A 24,054-nucleotide genomic window follows, 5' to 3' on the forward strand; every position below is an offset into this window, starting at 1 on the left:
AAAGATCTGCAAATCAGTTGGAAAAGCATCTGCATTCACTGCTCACTCCAATTGTTTGCCGATAAAGATATTTCCTACAGAATTTTTTTCGCAGAACCTAAGCCTTTAGAAATAAATTAAAAATCTTTTTTCCCGGGGTTCCCGCCGTATCCAGACGGCTTACTAGAAGAGCACTGCTTCACTGGTCACTGGCCGGCTAACGGTACTCAGAAACAGAAACACAAAAGAAGGAAAAAATACTGAAACCTCGACGAGCTTGAGAGTGCGCAAAATAACCTTGAACGCGGATTAGCACTATTCTTTGTCGAATATACACTGCACGGACTGGCAGTAAAAGACTTGTGTCTCGATCGAGCGCTCGAAAACGAATGTGCACTGCAGTTGTGCAGTTAAGTTCTTCTGATAGATAGCGCTAAAATTACTTTATTGAATAACAACAATAACAATGGAAATTATATAAATAGAACGTATTGTGATATCTGCTAAGGCTGGCGTTCCAATTTGCGAGTATATGTACATATGAAAAGACTCCAGACTTTTTTCTCCAATCAGAGTGAAATCAATTGGTTTTATTTTCCGTCAACTTTCGACATGGTTGTTATCTTCGATTGCTGTTACTATTGTTGTGTATTCCTGTTAGTGTTTGAGTATGTAGAATAACGATTTCGTAAGGCAAAATACGTCTTTTTTCACTTTAAAAATCTATGTCTGACTAGTGCTGGATACTCCGACTATGTTGCTTCTTATATCTTAGTTGATGCTTGAAATCTGCGGAATGATGAAGACTTTTATTCAAGTTTAGCTAATCTAATTACTGTGTTCGTATCGTATCATGAATATTTAAGTTCATTGATGCCAAGTCGATTGGTAGTAGAAGTTTTTAAAATTGCTGAGATTTTGATTTTTTTATGAATTTTTACTGTAAACTTGGGTTAAGTTAAAAAATCGTAAATCTTATCTACGCTCTCCTCTTCTTCGTGATTCATTCGTGAAAGTTCTGCAATCATCCTTCTGTTTGGTAAAGCTGCTGTTTTTGGCGTTTCAGTTATCTAGTAACAAGATAAAAATTTTAAAACGCGACGTTACTGAAAAGTTTATAAACCGTTTCAAAATATCTTCTTGTAAAAAAATCGAGATGAACCGACGGAATATGTAAATCATTTTGGACGTCAAGAATGCAACTGAGATACTTTGGCTCTGTTGTGTAGACATAACCGTTTACAGAATGTTGATAAAAAACTTTTAAGGACGGGATCCATTCTGTATGGCTTCGAATTGACCTGTTCTGCTGAAGTAGCTACCCTTCACAAAACACTTAACTAAGAAAACCACCCACCACTTCGCTATTGGTTTGCCACTAAACACAGACAAATTTCTACAAAGTATCGCTAACTTGCTCCAGAAGCGTCAATTGTTCAGTTATAATCACTATGCGTTAACAATTGCAAGTTCGTTTTCACTTCAGCGTAACGCCTCTTTTGATTTTCTAGTATTGGTAACAAATTGTGTTCATAAAACTCATCGTAAAAATATGTACACATAAAACGATTTGCTCCTAGACTACGGTATTTTTCAAAATTTTACAATTAGGTTTTTAATTACTGCTGGCGTTACTATGTAAAAGTTAAAAGATGCATTATTCCCTAGTATCACGAATTGATTCGCTTAATTGTTGCTATCGCCCAGCATGTTCCTCTGTTGTTTGCCTTTGCTTGTGTTTTTTATCCCGTGCTACACTCTAATTATTGTATTTAACGATTCTATCCAAAAACCAGAACTTCACTAACGTGTTACTTCATTGTTGATTATCGATACATAGATCTTGCCAAAGACACAATCTCCTCTCTGATTCGATTCTATTGAGTTCCTTTTCATTCCATTACTATTTAGAACTGTGTGTTTGTCACCGTCTCCGTTGGAAATTTCCGTCATTATTTCAAAGAATTACAACACTCCGGACATTGAGGGACAAAGAGGATAGAATTTTGCAGCAACTTTACATATCATGCTATCTAAGAACAAACTAATCCGATTTACAGTACGATATATAGATAGAGTTAGGTAGGTCGGCTGAGTCGAGTTTTAGCAGATCGAAACATTTCGAAGAGTTGTTGATTCACATCGACAAACATTATGAAATATGGCACGCATTAGGGGGACAGCTGCGTGCTGTTTAACTAATCTAGTCCTTCTAGTTTCTATGTTTCGCTAGCTGTGAGCTCATGCAAGCTGGCGCGTCGTCTTCTGCTGAGTTGTTTCCAAAACCGTCGATCTAATGATTTGTCCTGTAGAGAAGAAAAAAAAGGAAAAGAAGGACATTGCAGCAATTCAGTTTCGCTTAACAAGTACACGCGTTTAGTTAAGTAGGATGAAATACGGAAAATAAATAAGCGGTGAGGTACAGTAACTTTTATATACTCTTTTACACAGTGCCCTACCAACGGGCGGTGGTCAGCTATTTTCGTCCGTCCCTTATCATCTATTTTTATAAAGTGAGTCATCAGCAGTGCTATCTTTGAAAATGAACCACCTTGTATATGCAACTAATTTTTTCCGATCTTTTTTAAATGCAAATAATTGAGCAATCTTCATTTTGTTATATTCTGAATTGCACATATTTTGTCGTATGTAATTTTAAATGTACTTTCATTTGATGGCACTGTAAGGGAACACGTATCCGGCGGTTGATGCCAATCGAGCTGATATTTCTTTAGACTGAGCAAACTAATTTATTTGTTTGTTTAGTGTTTATTCGACCAACTAGGAAACGAATCCACTGGGTCTTTAATGCATGTGGGAAATATGCATGGTCTTGTCCGAGTGAATGACTTTTGAATTATGTATGAGGGTGAAGAAATGACAATTTGCAAGATCAATTCAAATCCAATTACCAATTTGCGGCAATCAATTCAACATAAAAAACAAGTGGGTCATTCCACGCGAAGTGATCAAAAAAAGATGCAAACTTGAAATCGACCTTCACGGATTTGAACCAAGTTTGGAGGAATTATTCATCTAGGGCCAATATATAAAAACCCAAATTTTTGTGTCAATTGAACCACCCCTCGGGTCATGGGAACACCCCCCCCCCCGTTTTGGCAAATTTCCAAAACCCTTGATTTTCTTTTGATCATATCTCCGGTTCTCTTTACTCTAGAATCAAACCGCAAGTTGGCTTTTGAAGAAAATTGTTCAAGGAGTCTAGAATTTTTTTTATTTTTTGCCAGCAGGGCTATGCGATTTTTTCAGTTAAATATTAAAAGTTAATTTTTCTCTCAATACATATATTTTAATTTTGAAAATTCTAATGCCATCGCGTTCCTCAGACATTTTTACATAAAAATCACTTATCATCCCAATATAATATGAGCACATCCTGAGATATACCGTTTTGAAGGAAAAAACTCCCATTTTCTCATAAAAAATCCATTTTTATTGGCCAAAATTGAGAAAATCTTCAAACGGTCATAAAAATTGACCCTGATCTGCTAGAAGCAAACCAAAAACGTAGTTTTTAATCATTTCTCGTCTACTTCTCGAAAAATTATGTTAGAACTGATATTCTAAACTGATGAGTATTCTGATACTCGTTGGTTTTTTAGTGTTATGCGCTTGCGATTTTATATAGGAAATTGCAGTTTTTTCTCTTTAAAACGGTGTATCTCAGGATCCGCTCAAATTATATTGAGATTATAAGTGTTTTTTATGTAAAGATGTCTGAGGAACACGATGGCACTAGAATTTTCAAAATTAAAATATATGTATTGAGAGAAAAATTACCTTTTAATATTTAACTGAAAAAATCGCATAGTTGGCAGCACTGCCGGAAAATATTATTTTTCTAGATTCCTTGAACAATTTTCTTCGAAAGCCATCTTGCAGTTTGATTCTAGAGTAAATAGAACCGGAGATATGATCAAAAGAAAATCAAGGGTTTTGGCAATTTCCCAAAAGTTGGGTTTTTATAAATTGGCCCTAGATGAACAATTTCTCCAAATTTTGTTCAAATCCGTGAAGGTCGATTACACGTGCCTTGATCACTTCGCATGGAATGACCCAAATGTTTTATGGTCATATATAATGGTTTACTTTTAGTCCATTAACTCATCAGTCAATTATACTGAGCTAAGAATAAGTACGTACTATTTGGAAACGGGGGGTGTTTGATTCGTGCATGATGTTAATATCATTTAGGAACGCAGCATTTCTATTTTTTCTGTTTCGCGTCTTCATTGTAATATCGCAACGTTTATTCGAACGAGGTGGAAAATTTCAAGTTACGGAATCTTAATATGCTTGTGATTATACCAATAAGGACCATTTATTAATTTTGCCACGCTATTAGGAGGAAGAGATATGACTAATTGTGAAATAAATGGGAGGGGAGCACGTCATGTGCTTTGACGCAATCGGCCGTTTTACGCACGATTGCGCCATGTATATAGGAAATTCCATGCAACATGAACACTTTTGCGAGTAGCGGCATTAATGTGATACTACAAAATGAAGAAAATACTAAAATTTTATGATTCGTATTAGACCAAGGATAAAAATAAAGTGGTAAAATGACAGAGAGTTAGTTAGTGTTGGGTAATCTTTGCGTGACATAATTTATAAATGTTCCACAATACCACTTTTAGACTCATTGTTTACGGCCCATTTTACATTGTCGACAACACTCCCGACAGCCGGCTGTCCGGAGTTCAAGTTGTTTTCGATGAAACAATCTCGATAAACGATTACCCAGAGTTTAAACGCCTAGAACATTTACGTATCCTACAATCAATAAACTATTCAAACATCTTATGCACGAAAGTATATTCTCAGTCACATCGCTTGCTTGAAACGAATCCTGACTAACAACCCAGTGTCACTGAGTCGGGGCCTTCCGTTCCGTTCCGTACCACATCAACACTTCCTTTCTCATCCCAAATTACGGTAAAGATGGTCGTGGCCCGCAATGGTGGCTCTCAGGCGAAATTCTCGCTTGGACTGGATCAATTGTTATTCCCTAACAATGCTCCTCAAGTAGTCTGGCTGGAAATGAAGGTCATCAGTCTGCAATCTACGAAGTATACCGTGCTTACGCAACGCAACGCAATGCAACTTTCACACCGTGCCCCACCAACGTCGTAGGATTTATGGATTGGCAGCATTTAATCGATTATGGATAGCTCATAAAGAGTCTATACAGCAGGTACGTAGCAGGAGGTGGAGCTAGGGGGCTAATGCCCCCCCCCCCCCGAAATCTTTTGAAATAAATTAAAAAAAAAACATGACTATCAGCGACTTTCAACAATTATGTAGCTCGTTTGGCGTGAACAGATTATTGAGAAAAAGTTAAAGAAGATTGCTGATTCCAACAAGCAAAAACAATGGTCACGAAACTCAGTGTGGTCTATGGTTCTGTCCGAGCCAGTGTGAAGTGAACGACAAATATAGTTACTTATATATTGTGTGCCTTGTCTGAAGAACAAAGGAAGCTGCTACTATACTTCTTGCCCTAGCAATCTGAAGGTGAAAATAGAGGTTAGACTTACGGTAGTCACCTTTATCGAGTTCTACCATGTCAGGTATTCAGCGCTCAAAGCATTTAACAAATTGGTCTAGGCGAAAGCATTCATTTTGAATAATTTAAAACACATGGTTATGTATGACAATGCTATAATTAAGAGCTTCATATATGTGGACGATGAGAAAATCAATGTTCAGTTACGATTCTTTGTACATATCAAGGACAAACGTTCCAGTTCTTTGAAAAAAATTGCACATTACGATTAACCCTGATCAGAAACAGCTGAACACCAAATTTGTGGCAGGTAATATTGACAATGACATAAGCTGCGTCAAGTATCTCAAAATCTACAACCAGCACAATCATTGAGGAAATTCACACTTGTAAGGGCAACAAGTAAGGAAGAAATCAGATGCTCGCGAACATAAAGGCAGCAACCACGAAGATGACACGGAAATGTTCAATAGCGAGATAAATATCAACGACACTCTATACACAGTTGGTGAAGAAAAAGTATTTCCTCGCCTCGTAAACAGGCATCAACGTGCAATGGCTAAGAGCTTACGCTGGACATCCATTAAAACGCGTTTTATTATTTTTATTGTTGAAAATAGGTAGAAATAGATAAAAGAACCTCTGCTTCGATTAGTTAAAGCATTAAACTAAACGAATTATTTTAAAAAAAGTGGAAGAATTTTTATGGACGGGTAAGCACTAAAACTCTCCAAAAGTGAACGCTTCATTGCAAGTGATAGTCACGTTTAACAAAACTCAAATGTAATACTTGATACTGGCAACTCCATTTTAAATTTAAATGACAAGTTTTTGAATTTCTGTATTAGGTCAGTGCACTCTGTATTCTTAGTATAAATAATAAATATATAAATAATTTAATATAAAAAATACTTGTTAGAAGACAGACATAAAATATATTGTGCTTACACAGAAGCTAAGAGACTAATGCTAGTAATCTTCAGTTCCAAAATCCTGTTATTACAAGATAAAAAATATTTCAATTTACTAAGATCGATATAGCCGAGAGGACAGTTTTTATTATATTTTAGCTTTACGCAATATCATTTTCATTGGCACTTAATTTCATTCTCGTGTGATGAATTCGTTCCGTATTAAAACACTGTTGCGACTAAAATGTAGCGACTGGTTGAATTTATAAATCCAATTATTTCGATTTCATGTCTATGTATATGACAGTCTCTTGGTCTGTGTTTTGTTTGTTTTGGAATAAAATGAGAGAGATGATCAGAAATCACGGAGGAGGAAAACGAATCAGCTAATCTAAGTCGCCTTAAGAGTATCTCTTCTATCTTTTCTATACACTAGTGTGAACGTAATATTAATTGAAATTGTTTCCTAAATTTTCATTAAACGAACTTCTAATCAAAAAGCATTACAGCTTTCTTCAAGAAGTCATGCATCTTTTCCAATCTTGATGATGATTGTAAAAAAGCATTAGCTAATTAAAAACGAACCAATTGCTGAGCAGATTAGTGTCAACATTTGTGTTTGAATTGACTTAGAATGTGTAACTGCAAGCATCATAGCAAATCCAACAGCCAGAAGGAACTAGACAGTAGACCATGCACACTGCCGCTCACAAAAATTCGGCACAGGAGCAGTCAGTGTGATGTGTTCTCTTTGATTTGTCGTAAGCAAGTGTGAGGCTAAAATTAATGAGCTCACCTAAATTTATTGTTTCTAGTTATTTTGGCAGGGTCATCAATGTTATATTTAACAAAATTTACGTAAATTTGGAGATAGCATTTATCACTACTAAGGAATTCTCTTTCGATTAGTAAACAGTCTTTTAGTAGATAAAATTCCGATTAGTTTAGTACATTAATGCATTGCAACATATCTTTTGTATTTTCCAAAAATCCATGAAATAAGACCCATAAGCTTCGTGTGCTCAAACATAATATTTACTTAATCTAGGAAATCCTATCTAGCCCCAACGGTTTTGCAAGATTGCTAGTCAATCAGTGGCGTAGTAAGAAAATTTTTCGGGGGGGGATATGAAATTTTTTTTGTATATATATGAAAAAATGTTCAAAAACATTCTGAGCAGGAAAAAATGTTCAAAAACCAACAACTCAGGGAACAGGTTTGGGTAGTCAAGGTAGGAAAACTAGCTGTTGGTAGAGAATAAATGCTCTTCCCCTACGAGGACAATCTGGGCGGCAAACTTCAGACTGTCTAATTTACTGAGCCCTTCAGTTCCCTTGTGCCATTCAGTACCACTTCCTCGTTGATCTTCCGACTGGTTAGCGAACTACTCGGTCTAGTCCCCGACGATAGATCTAGCCTACACCGACGAAAAGTTCCCCGGCGAGAGAAGTTCGAGCCAACCAACCAGGTGCTACGGTCAGTTCGGCGATTCCGGTAGAATGGGGCATCCGGTTTGCTGGTGGTGTATCGTCGCGGTCTACGCGGTCTCGTTCCCGGCGGTGAATCTGACTGTAAGCTAAAGGAGAGGTCCCAGACGAAAGAAGTTCTCCCGATACCGATTCTTATTTGGTTTCAGTACTACAACTTCTTGAGCCCTTTGGCTCCGTAACCGGTGCTATTTAGCACCGCAACTCCTTTAAGCCATTTAGTTCTCTTCTTGGGCCATTTAGCACTACTTCCTTGATGGTCCATTCAGTCCTCGACTTGTTCGCAAACAACTCGGTCTAGTCCCCGACGATGGACCTGGCCTACTCCGACAGAGAATTCCCCGGCGAGAGAAGTTCTCCCGAGATCGAGCCAATCAGCTAGGTGCCAGTTCGGCGATTCTGGTGAAGCTGGGTATCCGGTGCACTGGTGCGCCGATGACCCGCGACTAGTGGTGTCTCATTGATGTCTAATCCGTCTAGTCCCCAGCGGTGAATCTAGCTTACGCTAACGGAAAGTTCCCTGGCGAAAAAAGTTTTCCCAATATCGATTCTGGGGAGCCGTGGTCGGTCCGGCGAATTCGCATGGAGCGTGACGTCCGGTTCGCTGGCGTTTCGACGACTCATACTCGCTGCTCTGTTGCGGTCTACTCGACTAGTCCTCGGCGGTGGATCTAGCTTATACCTGCGGAGAGTTCCCTGGCGGTGATTGCTCTCCCGAAATCGTTGTTCGATGTCTATTCCGCTGTAAGACGGTCATGCCATCATCGGTTCTCAACCTTTTTCGTACCACGGACCCCTTAGATATCACACTGGGTTGCTGCGGACCCCCACAGATAAACATCAATTTTGTATGCTATCAATATGTTATTTTCAATTTGTTAGGAAACAAGATTTGAAATTTCAATATGCACTCGGAAAATATATTTTTCTTCGCGGACTCCCAGCAATGACTTCGCGGCCCTCTGGGGCCCGCGGACCCCAGGTTGAGAATCACTGATCTACATCATAACTCTGTTTACTGCGTTCCACGTCTCTACGTCGCTTGTCATTCTGTAGGCTACATTATCCGGGTTGATGTCCGGTTCTCCCATTTTAAGTAGCTCCCTGCACGTCACTTCAAATCTCGAACATTCAAAGACTCTCCTCGGACATTCAAATACTTGAAACCCCGGACATTCAAAGACGCTCAAGGCACAGTGTTGACGTTGCGTACCCACACCGATGAAGATACTCCTTAAGCAGCCGTGGCTCGGTAGAAGCTGTTTCAGGTTGAAGGTCATCTCTCCGTGCATTCTATTGACCCACGTCGACAGGTTTGCATGAGCCAGTAGGTCCACTTTCCTTTCTCCGTATTATCCCATTCCTGCTGCTACGTCATCATCGAATCGATTCTCATCATCTACCTCACGTTTCTGATATTTCATTGATTGTAGCACTTGATATCCTCCGTCAGAGTAATGCAGATGGGGATCATCGCGGCATCACGGCATACTGCCTCCGGTACGCAATCGCAACTCGTACGACCAGTAGTCGAAGCGTCCTGTTCAGCTTTTCGCGGTTTCACTTGGTTTTCAGCGCCGCACCCCAAGCAGTATCGATGACTAAATACTAGATAAAGACCCGACATTTCGCATGTGTAATCAACGTGATTGTTTAAGCGCAATCAGTTGTCGATTATCACTCCCAATTGCTTCAGTGCACGCTTCGATGCAATCACATGCCCTTTGATGGTGATCTGTATCCGCTGAACCCCTTTGCAGTTGCTGTCCAACAACAACGTCTTGTGGTGAGCTATTTGCAGCTTGACCCGTTCATCCAGCTCTCGATCGCATCTATTGTCTCCGTCACCGATACCTCCATTTCTTCAAGTGTCTCACCATTATTGACACATCGTCCACAAAACCAACGATTTTCACTTTCCTGGGCAGCCGCAGTGTTAAGACCCCACACTGATAGAACATATTCGTAAATCTCTCGGAATTAATTTCGTATAAACAACTTTCATAAAATATACGAATTTTTCGTACATATGATGAATCGTTCGTAGTTCTATCGAAACACTTTTGTTTTGACGTAGGACTACGTCTTTGTTTTCGATATAGGGGTGCACGTTGTAAATTCTACAAAAATGGTATGTAACGAAAAGTGGTCCAATTTTAAACGCATATAATTCAGCCATCTCACGATAAATTTTCAATTTTTTTGCGCAAATCGCCCCGAAATACTTCTAAGAATAGATTCCAATAGATAAACCCAATGATTTTCTATATAATAGCATTAAAAAATTAAATAATATACAACCTAGTCAAAATATCGCGCATTAACACACAGAAGATAGCGCTTCCCAAGCCCTGTACGACAGATTGGTGTACCTAGCGCGCTACGCTTCTATGAATGACGTCATCATCGACTATTTAAAGAACGGACTTGGCCAGACACGCTCAGTTCCCTGTTGAACGGCTGGCGAAGCAGATCACTGCGCTGTGTTTTTTACAGCCAGTGTAGCTGAGTTAGAAGTCCGTTACACTGCCTGTGGAGGTACGTTACCCAGTGAATGCGAATGAGCTTGTCCGTTCAAACACTATGCTATCTTTTGTGTTGTGCTCGTTTCCAGCACACTTATGTATAATTATTCGTACACAAAATAGTTTGTACATGCGAGCTCCATTTGCAAACACGGTTAACATAGTGTCGTGGTATTAGTTGTCTCTTTCGCTCTATCATCAGCGTTGATTCATTTTGCTTTGTGCGCTTGGGTTTAATGTTTGAAGCGTAGGTATGTGTAGGTAGATAGATCTAATTTGTTACTAAATTGCACAACGAAAGTTTATTATTTACGTTCGATCAATTAATTGATTCATTTCCCCATCACGTGATTCATATCCACTCAGCCTATAGTACTTTGATTCTACTAATAGGTACATACTACAAAGCCTATTTATGAATGAATACACTGCCACTTGAAAAACCGTTGCAAAAACGCATCTTGTGCATATATAAAATTGTTTTTGATTCTTATATATTTATAGTTTCGATATATGATTAAGACCACTGCATTCGCTATATTTGTATGCGTACTTTAGGAAAGTTATAATAATGGCAAAATATAACTAGAATGCTTGGTCTATATATGAAATGTGATTATATTGTCTAAAATTTGATTTTTCTTCACTGGTCCGGGTTTTTTACCACACACAATCCAAAGGGTTTTACAAGCTAATCTTATTCTATAAAGATTTAGTTCCAGATATTAGTTCAATCACAGTTTCTGTCTTCTTTCTTCAGATGTTCTTAAATAAGTTTAATCGGATTCGATCACCTACTACAAATGAAATGACCTGATAACCAAGAAGGTTTGGTTCAATATGTAATATTCGATGTTGATTGGTTGTGATTAAACCATACGTAAGAAATATGTTTGATTTATTATTACTATAAATGTACTAAGAAAATAAATATTTTACATTAAGTAGTATAGTCCTACGTCTACAGTTCGTGCAACCCCATAGGGCTGCCCCTTGTAGTTTTTTATTACGAGTTTTTCGTGAAAACCACGAAATGACTTTCGTTAGTTTATTACGAAACAGCTTCATTCAGCAAACGAGTCGTTCGCTGTTATATACGAATATCTTTATAATATTTGCGAGCACCATTCGTCAAACCGTCCACGTCAAAAGAGCAATATGGAGCCATTGTTGCTATTCGTCAGATAATTGTTGTTGTCTGACTATTTAGTAGTCGTAGTCGTGTCCGCCGGTTGCAGGAAGATTTCCAGAACCTCTTTCGCTTCCAGTTGATTTAGAATCTGGAGCAGTACAGAATCAGTTGAGCCGTCGCGAACTGCTCATTGATTTTGTATGAATAATTTTGAGTTTTTCTCTGCCAGAGCGATATCGGTGTTGGCAAACATCGATCCTAAAAGATAAAATGCAACCAACAAATTCGTTTGTAATATACATAAACGTTTATTAAAATAAACGAAAATTTCGTTCATCAAGCGGCCATTTCTTCGAATCACAATAAAATCGTATTGGCCAGATAGATTTTTTTAAATAAAAAAAACATCGATCTTAAAAGATCGACTGAAAACAATAAGAGGCCAATAAATACGAAAACTTTTCTAAGATAAACGAAAAGATTTCGTGCGACCAACGAAATCGTTCGTAATATACACAAACGTTTATTAAAATAAACAAAACATTTCATTTCATTCACGAAAAATAATATCGTTATCAACGATATCATTCGTGCAGTGTACATTAAATGTGTAAAATTTACGAAAGCTTTCGCTCACCATACGGCCATTCTTGTTCATGAAATGAACGAAACTTACTATTTACAATGCACGAAAATACTTCGTTGCAGAAAACGACGAATGAATTCGTGCATTGCATGATTTATTATATTCACGAATTTATGTTATCAGTGCATCTTACATCCCATTCCAAAGTGTTTGACAGAGAATGGAGCCCTGAGTAACGCCCGCTGCGACTCGCATTGCCTTCTGCCCTTTTGTTCGTCTGGTACAGCAGTGCTCTACTCTGGAAGTAGCTCTTCAGGATCTGGCTCATTCTTTTATGCCACGCTGCGGCATTGGTCTATTCGAGGCTGGATGGCCCGGTGACTTCCCTGACTTTGGCAGCAACATCAGTTTCTGCACCTTCCTCATTTCGGGGATTACTATCGTCTAAAGACTTCAGCATGTCTGAACATGTCCGGATATGCCAGGATCGCAGCTTTCAGCGCCGCTGTTGGTATTCCATCCGGACCAGGGGTTTTCTTTGATTTTAGTCACATCGACGCGTCTTTGAGCTCGTCGTTAGTCACTTGCCACTCGACTGTGTTACCTCCTTCTTCTTCGCCGTACGGTGTCGGTGACCAGGTAGTTGAATCGTGATTCGGGAAGAGACCCTCAACGATTATCTTTAGCTTACCCGGGCATATTTCAGCTGGTGTCGACGGACCCTCATCTTCGTCATGACGACTCAGTACGCGTCCCCCAGGGACTGGCGTTTATTTCTCAGCACAGCTACTTATGGCAATTGGCTTGCTAAGCTTGATCTCCTGTTTTAAAGAGTCCCTACCTTCTAGATACGTCGCTTGCGCTCCTCTCTCACTCTCCGATCTTGCGCTCTGAGCCCGCCTTCTGGATCTACGACAAGCAGCGTATAGCATACTGAGTTACTCATTTAACCAGTAAGCTGCACGCCGTCTACTACATGGCCCTAGTTTTCGTGACATTGTAACGTCACAAGCCGTCACAATCCTTCTTGTTAGCCGTCAGCCGTATCAACGTATTTGATTCCGTTGTTCGCCGAAGTAACTCAACAAAGAGGTTTTCGTTAAAGGCTTTCGTCTTCGACTTTAGCTTACCGCCCGTCCTTCTTCGTGCTGCAGCAGGGTTCCATTGACCGATGCGGTAGCGAATCGCCTGGTGGCCTCTATGGGGATACTTCCCTCACACTCTCCAGTTCATGTTCGCCGTCAGTCAAGGACTACAGAATGTGGCGAAATTTCTCTCGGTACCGATATCCGTTTCGTGAACCATTAAGCTCCTAGCTCCTCGCTTCGCCGTGATCTACTCGTTATAGTCCTCGGCGGTTGAGCTAGCCTCCACAACGTGCCGACAGGTAGGTGTCGAGTCTGCAGCCAATTTTCACCACAAGGAATTTTTTTTACAAGATAACTTTTGCAAATGAAACTTTGAGAATTTCATTTAAAATATTAGGCATATTTTTGTTTAACATATTCAATTTTTTCAAATTTCTCCAATATATTTCGGGGGGGGTTTCGTCCCCAAAACCCCCCCCGCTACTACGCCACTGTAGTCAATATTCATATACATGTTCTGACGAGATTTTTTGCGCACACTTTACATGTTAACAAGTAAAATTTCTGGTCTGCCTTTTGCCATAGATTCAAGAAGGTAGTAGAAGAGTTAACTAGAAAAAATCAGCCTGTCTAATGATATAAAAAGAATCATTTTCATAAAAATAGGATCTAAATCTGAAAACTTAAATTGATAAATAATAAGTTGTTCTCACTGTTATTAACGACCTTTTGAGTCAATTTTAAACTGCTGTAACGGCATTTAATTACCAAGGGACAGGATGGTAAAGTATATTTTCCAATATTGAGAGCCATAGTAGGGGAACATGGGGAGACTTGACCAGGTTTTCAGCTAAAATTGCATAAATCTCCAAAAAAGCCTTCAACCCCCCAAAAATCATTCAGATATAATGCGTAAAGTTATTGTGCGTCTTCATGATTTTTTGCAGAATTTTTAATTTAATTTTTGAAAAGTTACAAAAGTTTTTCTGTTATCGTTTTTTCTGGTCAAGTCTCTCCATTGCGGGGAGACTTGGCCAAGGCGTGGGGAGACTTGACCAAGAGAATTTTGAAAAATCATAACAAAAAATAATGGCATAAAACATACTGTAATTTTTTTTCCATATTGTCGAGATCCTTAGGTAGCAGTAAAAAATATAAAAGAGTTGCATTTGATAAATTTTGATTTTTTTAAATGCATTTCTTTTTAAGGATTAACTGTACTGCTTGCATTGCATGTTCACACGTCACGAAATCAGTCCTACTATTGCCAGCTTTGCTTACAAATTTTAAAATTTAAAGACTTATGTTTAGGGTGGGATCTTTTTATGGCGTGATTAACATTAACAGTAGATACCAAAGCATAATAAATATTATGAATTTTGTATCTTCTTCAGCTGATCGCCACTTGGTCAAGTCTCCCCATAAAATCTTGGTCAAGTCTCCCCAACATAAGTTATTGCGTTCAATTTCATGCGAATTCTAGTAATAACTATTCCAATGTTCCAGTTTATGTAAAATCATTTCACTGCTTCACAAGGATTAAGGTGGTATATTAGTCCTTTAATAGCAATTAGTAGTCGAGCAGATATGTCCATACAAAGTTTGATAAAAAATTACATCATTTAATGCAAATTTATTAATCACGTAATATTTTCTGCAAGGAAAGGATTTTTTTACTCCAAACTTTCAAAATTACCTTAAGGGATCGAAACAAGTATAAAAATATTTTTGAAAAAAAATTAAGAATCGAATAGAAGACGCCATAGCCGAAAATAGAATTTTGCGCTTGGTCAAGTCTCCCCATAGACGCCATAGCCGAAAATAGAATTTTGCGCTTGGTCAAGTCTCCCCATGTTCCCCTACTCTAGGGAGAGCAAGGAGTTGAAGGAAGAAAGTTTAGAAAAGCGTGGAATAGGGTCATATGAGCAAGCTTAGAGTTTACCGGCTACTTTAACCTTTTATCTTCTACCGTAGGAGTCAGAATATTTTGGCATTTGAATTTGCTGAAAATAATCTTTCATGTATTATCATTTAAATTGAAAATGTTAAAAATTTGAGTTAAATAGGAATAGGAATAGTTGAACCGTTCCGCCTAGCTGAGCAGAAGAGTTGTAGCGAATTTCGATATTCTCTTTTTGTATTTAAATGATTGAAGTCCAACTGACACTGCGTCTTAATGAACTAAACTAAAAAGAAATGACCTAAAGTGGCAACATACGGTTACGAAACTGTGTAGAGCTAATGGCGAAGTCGAAGATGTCGCTATAATCGTTGAACTGATGGGTCATTTTTAATATCGGTCTGTTGACAGCGTGGTTAGTGTTGCGAATTTCAGTCTGTAGCAGTGTTCGAAGGCGAAAGTTACGGGTTGGTGCGAACAGGTTAATTTGTGATAGGAGATCGGGAACATCATATTCAGCCAAAAGAAGCGAGGACACGAAGGTAGCTTGCGACGCGTGTCTACGATCTTTTAAAGTGTAGTCCTAATAATTAACAACGGTCTTCGTATGATGGCAGGTTCAGCGGATCGTTCCAAGGCAATTGACGTAACGCATATCTGCGCTGGACAGCTTTGATTCTTCGGCTCCAAGTTGCATGATAGAGGCACCCACCATACGCCGTTTGCAAATTCCAACGGTGAAAATTGTAACTTGTAAATTCACAATAAAAATCAAATTTAACAGCATTAATTCGTCAATGTATAATAGCATTTCCTATATCAGATAACATATTGTCTATTGCCTTAACTTTGGAACTGTTGTAACAGCTGACTAGCTCAATCGGTGTTACTTCTCAAGGTCGGCTTTCCCACTGCTGCTTTAGGAGGACTCAAAACCGATTGCTTACCGCAAACCAGACAACAAGGCAGATCGACAAACAGGAAAGGCTTTAAGGCTCAGTAGAAAAAGAAAGTTGACTAACATGCATTCATTTTACTTCTTTATTTAAGGAATTTAACATGTAGGAATTGTGGAAAAGGATATCGACGCGGCCGAACTGGAACCGATGGAGCACGGGTGACAGGAACATGTAGAGAGAGCGAGGGAACAATCATACCTGGTGTGTTGGGATGGTTCGATGATCTTCGTTGGGGAATAGAGCCGTTGGCCAGACCTCACCGGACTCAAGCCTCAAAAACGTTCGTTCCCACCAATCAACGCACACGTGTGACTCGGCAATATAGTAAAGGGGCTCACCGGCCACCAACGCCACTCGAGGTAGATGAATGGAGACGTCGCTGCGTGGAGATCCGTCACGTGGTTACGTGAGTCGCTGATGACGTGATAAATATCGGATGGTTCCGCTTGATGTTGGACGAACCGTGTGAATTCCGGACAAAGAAGACTGTTTCCGTACGGACGGAGCGTAGGGTGTGGAGACTATTTTCGCCCTATTTCTATTATCGCCCTACCCATTTGAAGCCGTTAGTTAGAGCAGCGTCTGCCATCTTTGTTCAACGCATTGGCCCATATGGTAGTGCGAAAATAGGAGCATTCGATTCGAGTTTTCGTGGCGCTCAAACATAAGTATTTCCCCATTCTCAGGACAGTTTTGGTACTAAATTGGTTCTTGGGAACGAAGCAAGGACACTCATGCAAATTTATGTGCATATCATCGACTGTAGACTGCGTAATTAATGGAATAGTGTGGCACCCTCCCTAATGGGGCCAAAATTAAGTCTTTACCCTATATCGAACGGATGCTGCTTGGATCCGGACTACAGTTGATGGAAAGTTCCGGATGAACGATGTATATATTCCGGACCGACTGTGCTCACTTCGGACGGGCTGCTTTCGTCGTCGACCCACCGTACTGGGATTCGTATCTCCCGGGCACTTCGCACTTGCTTTCGATTGGTGGTTGTCACCCCAAAAAACGTCTATATCTCACAACTGTCTTCTACCAACTGCCTTCGCGTCTTTTTTCTAACTCCTCTTTAACCTCTTCTCGCTCTCTCTTTCCCTCGTGCTCTTTCTCGACCGGATGTAGTGGTGTTGCGTGTCAAAATTCTTCGCCGTATTCTGTCAAGTTTGTCACAGTGCCTCATCGACGGGATGCTAAACGTGTGGTTTAGGGTAAGGTGTCTTAGGTGACCTAACTTAAGGCTAACATTGAATCATACTACATTTTAATTTGGAAAGGAGAACATTTCTAATTTATAGTATTTTTTTTATGAGCCTTAATACACTAATGAGATGAGACGACAAAAACTAGGCATTTATATAAATCTAACTATAAGTTACCAGTATTTCTTGTCCGTGGATCTGGTGAAATTGTGACCGGCTTATCAACGGTAACACTGTTTTCACTAAGAACTTTTCAAAAGTACATTCAGTTTCCGTTGGTTATCTCAAGTCACCAGAATTATCATATTTATGCAACAAGTTTAAGTCCCTAAACAAAATCGTGGCTACGGGCCTGCTATACAGCCTTCCAATGTCGGCATATTTGAACATTTGGCATAGCTCGCGGAAGGGTTCGTCGTGATGAGCGTTAAATAATTTGAAAAGCGCACCGCGTACTGCATCTGCAACGCAATCACCACACCACAACGGCGGTAAAAGTGAAATATGTTTAATCTGGATAATAGGAGCATAGTTGTTAATACATTAATTTTCAAATCAATATTATTGTGTCTTTAATATTTTGAATTCTGTGCATTAAACATTTGGAATTGGAACAAAAATATAATAATATATTTTTCACAGGATTCTTTGCTCCCCGCAAAGATTCTGGAAAGTTAGCGCAATGTAATGATCCTTCTTAAGTCAGATGTCTTCCGTTTAATTACACCATAATTATAATGAAAGCTTGTTTTAATCCACCTAGTGGTGCAATTTTGTTTTTCTCATTTATCAAAAAAGCTATGATTTAATAGCTGGTTACGTTCAATATAACATTGCGGAAATGTCAATTACATTGTTTTTACACTTGGTAAGTATATATGAGTGCACGACTGCCACGGACCTAATGAGCAACATGTCGACATGAAAATTACATTTGACGCACACAACAAACAACGCAGCGACGTATTTTTCTGTCCGATAATAGGATTTTACATGCTATTGTATGTAAAATTAAATATTGTGACTCCTTTGATGTAAAACTCAAACTGAATGACCTAGAAAAAGCCGAACATCTCACATTTTTACATCTAATAAAATATAAATTTATGTGAATTGGGACGCTCCTTTTATGTGCATCTGGCAAGACGTAAAGTTACATGATTTTTTCTGCTGTGTACTTAATTGAGGATTAGTTCGAGTAGACCGCTTTGAATAGCTAGCAGCGAGTCGTTGGGGCGCCAGTGAACCAGAAGTTACTCTCCACCCGAAATCGCTGGATGAACCTCAGCACCGACTGGCTGGCCCGTTGAGTAGGCTTGGTCCACCGCCGGTGACTAGATCGAGACGAAGCGGGTAGCTAAATGGTTCACGGAAATGAACATCGGTATCGGGAGAAATCTACCGCTCTGCTTCGGGAGAGCCTCTTTCGCTGGGGAATTCTCCGTCGGAATAGGCTAGGTCCACCGTCGGGGACTAGACCGAGTAGTTCGCGAACAAGTCGGGAGATGAACGAGTAAATGGCGCTGAATGGTGCGAGAAGGGAGTTGCGGTGCTAACTGGCACAGAGCCTTTGTACATTATATTTATGTAATTAAAGAGCAACGTCTTTGTTTGGAACCACGACACGTACAAACGCTCTAAATAGTGCTTAGACAAACATTCGTCATCTATAAGTTTTCTGGTAGAAAACTTATCGATGACGACATACAAATTCAAATATTTTCAAATTTGCAGGTATACAATATCTTTCGAATGCCAAGTACCAAATAAGCAGCCAAATATTTTTGCTTATATAGATCAGACCAAACCTGTGGGTGTATGCTGGTAGCCTTATGAAACGTGTCATAAAACTTCAAATCTCCATATTTCTCGTATCTCTCGATGGATCATTTTCAAATTCACTGAGAAGATGCTTGTATACTGCGAATGCCGTATGCCAAATTGATAGTCATTTTTATTTGTTAATAACGGTTTTAGGCACACCGTGCAAAAGTGTTGGTTTTAGTTAAATGGTTCATTTTGTGCTAGACAAGCAACTAGCCGCAGATTTTTTGTAAATTGCATCATAAAAGTCCTGCAAAACTAATTTGTAGGCGCAAAATACTAGATTATTGCGTAGAACCAAGATAAAACTTACATTGTCCTTCCGAGGCGAGTTCATCCGGCTTGAGTCCGAATGCGAAGTAGGAACATCGTCACCGCTGTCTTTCGACGATCCGAAAAAGTTGTGCAGGTGATTTTCCGAGTTTCGTCGTGACAGAAATTTTAATCTGAAACAAATCGAAAACGGTTTGTTAAAATGACAGACCATGTCCGAAGGTAGTAGCATCACCTACAATTTGGAAGATTTGGACCGGTTGTAACTAGCTGTATGTTTCAAGTGGGAGCCGTTTTGATTCAGCTGAGTCATGCAGTAAACTTTCTCGCGCCTCGCCAGCCGTTCCAGGTCCGACAGAGTCTTTTCTTCTGAAATCGAACACGGAAGGAAATTTGATTAATAATAATTAGTTGAATGATTTATCAAGCGTCGTACCTCGATCCACAGACCCAGAACTGTTCCAAGTAACTGGACTTTGAGGTTTTCTGCGATTCGGCGTAGGAGTATCCATCTTTGAATTGTTTTGTTGATATGATGAGCTCGTTCCGTTTTTCACAGTTTGGTTGATGAAGCTGCTGGTGCTGGGATGAATTTGCTGACTGCTTGTTGACAGTTTGGCCACTGCTGCCGGAATACTGCTGTAGCTGTTGACCCGCGAAATGATCCGATTCATGATGACGTCCTTCCCACTCATCCTGTGGTATGTGGAGAGGTCTTGCCCGAGAATCGAAGTCAGATCCGGCCCAGGGCTGTAGCTGATTAGGTCTTCGTCGCCGAGAATGTCGTGATTGAGTGCCAACCGCATCTCCAGTCGTGGACTGAGTCCGTATAGGGGTGGTGGTGGGTCGGTAGACGGCGGAGGAGGCAACGTGAGGATCGGCGCAGCACCGGAAATCGCCCCGAAACGATCGGTACCGTTTACAGAGCGTATCCCGGTGCTCGGGAGCAGTACAGATACAGAGCATCTGTCAGCAACACTCCCATAGTTTTCGTCGGGCGTGGTAGTCTTCACCGTCTCCCTCGTTTCCGCCCGGGGAGTCGACGACGGCGTTGTACTTACTGACTCGGATTCGGTGGAATCTCTTAAGTCCACATAATCCGGACGATTTCTTTCCACAGCTTGCCCCTGCCAATTTATCGAAAGTAAATTACCCGCTAATTATAAGTTATCTACGGAATCAACGAACGGTTACAATCAATGGGTAGCAACACGGTAACGACTAGATCAGACTTTTTTTTATCTAGCTCTAAATCAGAATCGTAAAACAACGAACGCGTGGTAACTGGCTTGCACACACATCTAGATATCTTAAGGAATGGAATTATCTTGTAAGTTATTGCCAGTTTAACACCGGCGCTAAATACTACACTAAATCAAATAAACATAATCATTTATTACTAAATACGGGAATTATTCAGTCGGATACTGCTACTGTATGAAAGCATTGCCAATTTGGAATCGAGCAATATACATAATGCATTGTATGAAAACAAATCGATACGACATGAGATATAAAAACTATACAATGTGAAGAAAAGCCCTTAAATCACCAGAGACAATATTTGATGATTTTGAGCAAATGTGAATTATTGGTTTTTGTTGAGTAAATACAAGCAAACAATGAATGAATACTACTCACGTCATTTTGTCGTGTTTTGGTGCGATTGGTTCTACAGGTTCAAAAAAATGAAAAGTGGAAACATAGATACGATGTGTCAATATTGCCCACTGTTGGTGGTGGTTTGTGAAAAGCATCCATCGAATTGAAGCTAATCGATGTAATAATGGTAACAGAAACAGATTTTTAACAAAAGGCCGCTGCATGGAAGCTTGCACTTGCAGGGCTTGGGCTTTTTTATATGCAAAGAACATAGCGCAACCCTAAGCATAGGTTCTTTCAATTTAATGTTGGAACCTTTGGGTGTTGTCTTTCACTCACACTCATTATTGTGGCTAAAAATATGATTCAATCGAGATCTTTCGTTCAATAAGGTATTTCGAGTTGGCAAAGGTTGCTGAATTGAACAAAATCGACATGCACTTGTTTATAACCAGTTAAATCAAGGTTGAGTATAAAATCCTAGCAATTACTTTGGTGATTTACACAAATGGACCCGATTTAAAGATACCGCAAGATTAAGTTGAATAATACTGTTTTAAAATTTTGGGGGAAAAAGGGTTGATTTGGCTAGTCAATATTTGAATGGCTAGCGTCCAAAAGGGGCTAACTGACATTTTGCATTTTTACAGGAAATGGAAAAAAAACATTCGCATTCCCAAATTAACATTGTTTTTATTGTAAAAATACACGATTTTAATAGTAGCTCATTGACTCATGTTGTCTAGAAAAAAATAAGATCATTACATTCAATTCACGAGCACCCCGCGGTACCTAGGGTCCAAAATAACCCACAATTCACACGTCCTTTCTTTATCTTTCGTTGTAGAGTTATGGTGTCTTGGGCAAAGTTGTTGCATGGCATCTGGCGCTTTATTTGATCATTTCATATTAGTTCGGAATTCAGTCGCTAAGGCGGCATTGATATCATCTTTTTATTAAAACGAGATAGAAAGATGGTGTCTACGACAAAGTTGTTTGTCAGGTGATTATGAGTAATACTCATTGAGTATACATTCAGAAGGTACTAACTTTGTAGATCCTACAAGTTTTGAAATATGGCGCTTTTTTGGAAACATAATCTGTAAGTAAATTTTTTAACCAAAACATGCTCTTTCTCGAAACATACAGGACCTACAATGTTTGCATCTTCTGGATATATATTTAAAATGTTAAGGGCTACAACTTTCTCGAAGACACCACATTTCTATCTAGCTTTATTGAAAAGTTTATTACAGTGACTGTTATATCCGAGAATGCCAATCGGCTGCACTGCTAGCTCTCAACAGCACTAGTGCCAACATACCAACAGTTTCCGGGAATGTATACTTTTTTATTAAAACAAAGTTGCAGAAATATACATAATTATTTTTTTTTGTTTCGATTATAGAGGTTTTAACCTTAAGGTCATTCGCCTCTTCGGGTTAGAAATATCTCTTGTGGAAAATTTCTAACCCTATGTGCGAGGGTCGGTACTCCAACCCAGGTGCGCTGCGTACAAGGCAATCGATTTACCAACTACGCTACGCCCACCCCCACATCATTATTATAACACCAAAAGAGTAGTACACACGCGTTTTTACTACATTCCGTTAAGTGGCAGTCACATTTCCAATAGTTGGCGACGAGGAGTTTTCGAAACTGCGTGAAAATCGTTTGCTGCCATATTTCACAAAATGCAAAGCCTGGAAATAAAAGTGAAGCTGCTACTATAGTTGCCTCATTTTCGTTCGAGCTGTTCAATGCAGCAACATCAAAATTCTATCGGTGGTTGGAGCGGCTGCAGGTTTCTTTCCGTATCTACAAAGTTCCTGACGGTGAAAAACGCGATTACCTTCTGCATTTCATGGGCAGTGCTACCTATGACGTGCTCTGCAATAAATTGATAAAAGAAGAGCCACAAACCAAAACGTACGAGCAGGTGGTGACTCTATTGAAGGAACATTACAGTCCTGCTCCGAATTTCAAATTTGCGAGTCGTAAGCAGCTGGATCACGAATCCCTTTGCGACTTTCTGACGGATTTAGAAAATTTGGCACAATCATGCAATTTCGGAGATCACTTGGACAAAACCAACCAGTTCGTTTTTGGCATCCGGAATCATGTCATCCAATCGCGACTACTGGAGGTTCGTGATTTAACCTTGGCAAAAGCGAAGGGGATTGGATTCGGAATGGAGATGTCCCATCGAGGAGCTGACGAGATGCACGGCTCCTGACCCCGCACCGCGGCGCAGCACATCGAGCACGGAGCAAACAAAATGAAGAAGTTCACTATCCAGTCGACGTGTCAAGCTAGTTCCAGTCAATATACAAACAATGGGTAGAAAAAAAAACTGTTTTTGTTGTGGTGAGGCTGACCATTTCGCGAACAAATGCAAGCACAAAACTACTGTTTGCAACTACTGAGAAAAGAAAGGACACCTCGAGAAAGTGTACCAGTCGAAACAGAAGGAGAAAAGGGGGACAAATGATGCACACCATTTGAAAGAATCGTGTACCATTAAGCATGTTTTCCATTTGAATGCGGTACGAAGTTTGGCGGGTAAGTTCCTACTGGATGTGAATGTTCACCGGGAGAAGTTAACATTCGAGGTCGACAGCGGATTGCCCGTGTCCCTGATATCTACATGACAAACAACGTTACTTCAAGGACTTGAACATTCATCCCACCACTACACGACCGGTAAGTTACTGCGATAATGATATCGGGGTACTCGGTAAGAGTTGTTTCAAATGGTGAACAGCTAAAACTACCTTTGCACGTCGCGAAGTCCAGCAAGTCCCTTGCTGGGTCGTGATTGGTTACTCGCGCTAAAGTTAGATTTTAATCGCGTATTCAGACCCGGTATACATTCGGTTTGTTATTGTAGCGTCATGGATCAATTAACCGCTAATGCGTTGAAAGATTTACAAATAAAATTCACACATGTTTTCGATGGACGTGCTGGTAAAACTATGGGGGTGCAAGCCTCACTGAACGTTCTTGAATACAAAACCAGTGTACGTGAAGGCTAGACCTATTGCTTTTG

At 39.7% G+C, this 24,054-nt stretch overlaps 1 protein-coding gene across 1 annotated transcript in view; it reads right to left on the minus strand.

The window, feature by feature from the left end:
• Positions 1-536: 536 nt before the first annotated feature.
• Positions 537-24,054, minus strand: part of LOC131695303 (uncharacterized) — a 33,832-nt gene continuing 10,314 nt past the window's right edge. Inside the window, exons 5-8 of the mRNA XM_058983772.1 lie at positions 19,840-20,530; positions 19,643-19,772; positions 19,444-19,576; positions 537-2,285 (exon numbers count right to left, since the gene is read on the minus strand). Of these exons, the coding sequence (XP_058839755.1) occupies positions 2,199-2,285; positions 19,444-19,576; positions 19,643-19,772; positions 19,840-20,530 (1,041 nt within the window). The 3' untranslated portion in view covers positions 537-2,198. The remainder of the gene's footprint in view (positions 2,286-19,443; positions 19,577-19,642; positions 19,773-19,839; positions 20,531-24,054) is intronic.

The sequence above is a fragment of the Topomyia yanbarensis genome, unplaced genomic scaffold (genome assembly GCF_030247195.1).
Source record: "Topomyia yanbarensis strain Yona2022 unplaced genomic scaffold, ASM3024719v1 HiC_scaffold_34, whole genome shotgun sequence".
NCBI lineage: Eukaryota > Metazoa > Arthropoda > Insecta > Diptera > Culicidae > Topomyia > Topomyia yanbarensis.